Below are 5,000 nucleotides of genomic sequence, written 5' to 3' on the forward strand. Positions count from 1 at the left end.
TTATCAAAAACGATTATGCATTGACATTACGGGAAAATAACAAATGACAGGTTGTATTTGGCACAGAATGCCTAAAATCGAAATCTCTGGAACAAGATAACACAGAATTAGTGAAAAATAACAAGCAAACAAATGGGCGTGGCTATCCGAAATCAGTATGTTACGCTTTAAATCCTACAGCAGGGAGCACCAGAAAAGAGTGGAACCATGCCGCCAAACTAAACACTATAACCATGTTATGCAATAAATGGTTAAATCTATAACAGAAGTGATTCCTGACGGTTTCTTAAAGAGTTAGCAAACGTTGACTCAACCGTGATCGCAGATTCCTAAACCCTTCGACCTCGCCGATCCACCCATACAGCGCAGCTTTAGCGTGCTTGAGGCAAGGAGTCGTTTGAGAAGGCTTCAGTGATCAGAGAGCAGGGATTAGAGGGCTTTCTGAAGCCCTCCATTATCCACCATGACCGTGTGGGTGATTCCCACGCGCTGCTGCGCTGCTGCTGCTGCTGCTGCTGCTGCTGCTGCTGCTGCTGATTCCAGCTGCATGTCACTCCCGGTAACAGTGTAAAGCAGAGGCACGTTGACATTGATTTGAAGGCTTACATGGTGGTGGTGGTGGTAGGGTGCTGGTGGTGGAGGCGGGGGACGTGGTGTGTGTTAGTGTGTGTGAGAGGTTGACCCTTTGAGACGGCTGTGTTGTGCCTCGAGGTCATGGAGCCCTGGATGTATGGTAGTCATCAGGGAGGAGATGAATGACGTGTCATTACATAATGTTACTTATTTATACATCCTGGAGGTTAAACATCCCCGCCTTTTATGTGTGTGTTTGTGTGTGTGTGTGGGTGTGGGTGTGGGTGTGTGTGTGTGTGTGTGTGTGTGTGTGTGTGTGGGTGTGTGTGTGTGTGTGTGTGTGTGTGTGTGTGTGTGTGTGTGTGTGTGTGTGTGTGTGTGTGTGTGTGTGTTTGAGGGTGTGTGTGTGTGTGTGTGTGTGTGTGTGTGTGTGTGTGTGTGTGTGTGTGTGTGTGTGTGTGTGTGTGTGTGTGTGTGTGAGGGTGTGTGTGTGTGTGTGTGTGTGTGTGTGTGTGTGTGTGTGTGTGTGTGTGTGTGTGTGTGTGTGTGTGTGTGTGTGTGTGTGTGTTTGAGGGTGTGTGTGTGTGTGTGTGTGTGTGTGTGTGTTTGAGGGTGTGTGTGTGTGTGTGTGTGTGTGTGTGTGTGTGTGTGTGTGTGTGTGTGTGTGTGTGTGTGTGTGTGTGTGTGTGTGTGTGTGTGTTTGAGGGTGTGTGTGTGTGTGTGTGTGTGTGTGTGTGTGTGTGTGTGTGTGTGTGTGTGTGTGTGTGTGTGTGTGTGTGTGTGTGTGTGTGTGTGTGTGTGTGTGTGTGTGTGTGGGCTGTTAATAGTATATGTGCGTCGCCATACATGCTGTATGGATATATTTGCGCAAAGTCATTGACCAGGGTACCAATGTTGCGGACTGTTTCACTATTCTGGAAGACACAGGATACCCAGGATGCTCAGAAGACGATGGCGACATTCTGTTCAGACGGACCCTCTGAAGTCTGTTATAGAATGTTGTTGAACTTGCCATGAAATCGATATTGGAAGAAGACATACCTCATCTGTTATCTGTCCGCCAAATGTCACCCACGTGCCTGGATGAAGGGATGGAAAGAAAACGGTATTAAGACAGCAAGAAACGGACATAATAATGTACAGCATTGAAAGATTGTACATTTGGAAGATTTCAACATTTGGAATGATTCTCTTAACAAGTGTACTTCTCTTAACAAGTGTACTTTAATTCACAGCTGTATTTTTCTGTTTGCACATAGGTGCGTTGGTGTTTGTGTTTGTGTTGATGCACAAGTTTGTGAGTACATGCAAATTCAATTTCAAACTATAACCCTTAAACGTCTCGCAATGCATCACTAACAATATGGAAGCTGTTAAGGAACTGCGGGTGCATGCAGGCAGGTAGGACCCAAACGCAGACGGTATTGAACGGAAACGACACTTTATTCAAGCCTAAAGGCTAAGGCACAGGAATCAGGGAACTCGGGAGACAACTCGGAACTCGGGAGACTACAGGGAACTCGGAAGACGACAGGGAACACGGAACACGCAAGACTAACCACCAACACTAACCACAGCAAACCACGATAAACCACAATGACAGCACAAGGAACAAAGGAAAGACGAGGGCTTAAATAACAAACACAACGAGCAACAGCTGAGACACATTAGGGGAGGGAACAGTAATCAACACAGGAGGGAAAACCAGGGAAACACACACACCCTGACAGAAGCAGGTTGCTTGCACACATGCCTATGCATACATAAATCATTTCCCACCTTCAGTAGCAAACTCTCATCTAAGTAAATGCTTGTAAATGCCCCTATTAATCATGAAGAGGCAGCCAGGAAAGCAGGCTCACTAGTAGGAAATCACACGTTGACCACCAAAGCTCAAGAGTAGATATTTTCGAATGGTTGAATATCTCTCACTATGTATTCATACCAAATCTTGCTGGAACACGGTTTATCCAACTCTTGTGCAAGGACACAAAAGAAACAGGATGAATTTGAATAGATGAATAGAGAAACGTAATTGCCAAACATTAATGTTTAATATGAATTCAATCAACACAATGTGCTCTGAAAATGTTTTGGAGGGGGAGGACGTAAGCTGCCAGATGTACACGTCGGTCCCAGCTGGAGCTGCAATATCATTTATTAAAGTACATTGTGTTTCTCCTCATAGTGCAAGTCTGTGGGCACACTGCACACTTGTACCCGTGTGCTTCTATGATCATGTGACACACACGGCCCTAAAGAGTGAGTGTCATGTGTTTGCATGTGTGTGTATGTTTGCTTGCTTTGCTGTTGTGTGTCTCTATTTTTTTTTGCTGTGGATAATGTGTGTGTGCGTGTCTGTTTTTGAAGTGCATGTTTTTTTGTGTGTGAGTTTGAACTCTGAGTATGCGATTGCTCTGCAACCCATTCTGATAGCTTCAGAAAAAGGCTAAGCCAGGAGCAACGCCTAGCAGACACTGCGTCTCCAACTCTCTTCCTGGTTGGGGTTCTGCATCTCGGCATGGCGGTGGCTTGAAAGGCGTCTCATGAAGCCGATGTCTGCTGAACAGTCGGTAGCTCTGTCAGACAGAAACTACTTTTTATATCGACGTGTCTCTGGCACGAGCACTGGGTTAGGAGCTGACTGAAAAATCTTTCTTAAGAAAACGATATGCAAAAACACCAATTATTTAGGAGGACCTGTGTGCCAATCAAAAGCCAATCCTCTTTGGCACGCAAAAATTCAAAAATAAAAAAGATGGGAACATTGATCTACCCTTGGAAACTTGGAAGCTGGCCAACACCTTTATTAAACACTTTCCATAATTATCTAACGAATGTATAAAATGGTATTTCATACTTGTATATTTAATTGAACAATGATAATTGGTAACCATGCGACATGGGTTACGGCACATTCACCTTCTGCCCTCGTGAACTTGTGTGTTCACGAACAATCTTTAACAACAATTCCTCCGATTAGACCAACCTGCATGTGTGTCGGGGGAGTTGGGCAGAATACCTGGAACCGGCCTCACTTCCCCTGGCTGACTGAAAGCCTGGTACACCATGGTGGCATAGTACACATTCACGCACAATTTCCTTTACACAGAGATGTTATCGTAGGACAATTCCCATTGTTAGCGTGATATAAGTGACACCTGTGTTTTTCTTTGACACCTCTGTGACAAGTATCCATTCCGCACCAGAAAACGTATGGCCAGGTATTTATTTATGGTTTATTTGATAGGGACTGATACAGTGTACATAGACAAACTGAGAACAGCTATCCAATGCAAGAATCATGGTGCTGATAGCGGATGCTAATTTGCAACATCCGTCCCTAAATATATGGATGGCTTTGTATGTTTGTGTGTCGCATGTGGGTGTTGATTATGTTGTCTTTTTTGGTATGTATAGATGTGTACAGTGTGTGTATGGGTGCATGCATTCAAGTGTGAATGTTGGATTGTGTGCACAATTGGGCATTCATGCGTGTATGAGTATCGGTGTGTGTCCAGCAGGGTTTTGAATATAAATTAAAGAAGGACAAAAAACTTTTTTGAGAGTTGATGGAATTTAAACTATGTGATCTGCAAATCTGTGACCGGCACTTTTTGGCCAGCAGAAGACTATTGATGTTGCTATGCACCACAGCAGATAATTGTGCTTTCTTTACCCCAAAGGCATCAACCAAATGTCTTTGACCTCCAGAAAACAGACAAGGACATTAGCCACGCCAGCATCAGACCAATCCGTTCCAACTCGGTACACATAATAAAGTTTGATGGCATAATAAAACTCCTCATCCCGAAATGGCCAGTATCCGGGCAAAGATATCCGTATTAAGGCATTTAAACACGTGAGAAAGCAGTCATGTGACACATCCCTAGAAAGATTATATTGTTAGCTAAACGAAAGACAATTCCAACCCAAAACCAAATAAGAAGCATGTAACAGAAAGAGTGATGGCTAATTGATATATTGATTTATTTTGAGATTTCGCCTAAACCTACATCAGCCACCCATCTTCGCTCTTCTTCACTTTATTGGCTTCAAATATTGACTCAGGTACTCTTCTGATTTTGTGCTATTGTGCTAGCAATTGATAATGCACTAGGTGGTATTGAAACTAAAACATGAAATGTCAGGCAGAAATTAAATCTTTCACTTAAGCTGTGTTTTAGCTTTATTCACTCTAACCAATTAGTATCCACATTGATTCGTTCACGTGCACATCAATCCGATAGATGTTTTGGTACAAAAAACATTTACATTTTGGTACCAAAATTACATATTATAGCCCCTGCAGCTGTCGAGATACACTCTATTTACTGTGGGAATGTTTTTTTCATTAAGAAAACTCAAAAGTCATGTTCCTGGAAACAGGGATTTGTAAGCTCGCAATTGGCAAACACAAAAATCAG

At 43.4% G+C, this 5,000-nt stretch overlaps 1 protein-coding gene across 5 annotated transcripts in view; it reads right to left on the minus strand.

The window, feature by feature from the left end:
- The window catches only part of kcnab1a (potassium voltage-gated channel subfamily A regulatory beta subunit 1a), a 117,021-nt gene that overhangs the window by 42,969 nt on the left and 69,052 nt on the right, over nucleotides 1–5,000 (minus strand). For all 5 annotated transcript variants that reach the window (XR_009529637.1, XM_060074910.1, XM_060074909.1 and 2 more), the window contains one exon: nucleotides 1,615–1,652. Coding sequence is in view for 4 of the 5 variants with exons in the window: in XM_060074910.1 (XP_059930893.1) it covers nucleotides 1,615–1,652 (38 nt within the window). In the remaining variant the exon portion in view is untranslated. The remainder of the gene's footprint in view (nucleotides 1–1,614; nucleotides 1,653–5,000) is intronic.

This window comes from Gadus macrocephalus, chromosome 16 (genome assembly GCF_031168955.1).
Source record: "Gadus macrocephalus chromosome 16, ASM3116895v1".
Classification (NCBI taxonomy): Eukaryota; Metazoa; Chordata; class Actinopteri; order Gadiformes; family Gadidae; genus Gadus; species Gadus macrocephalus.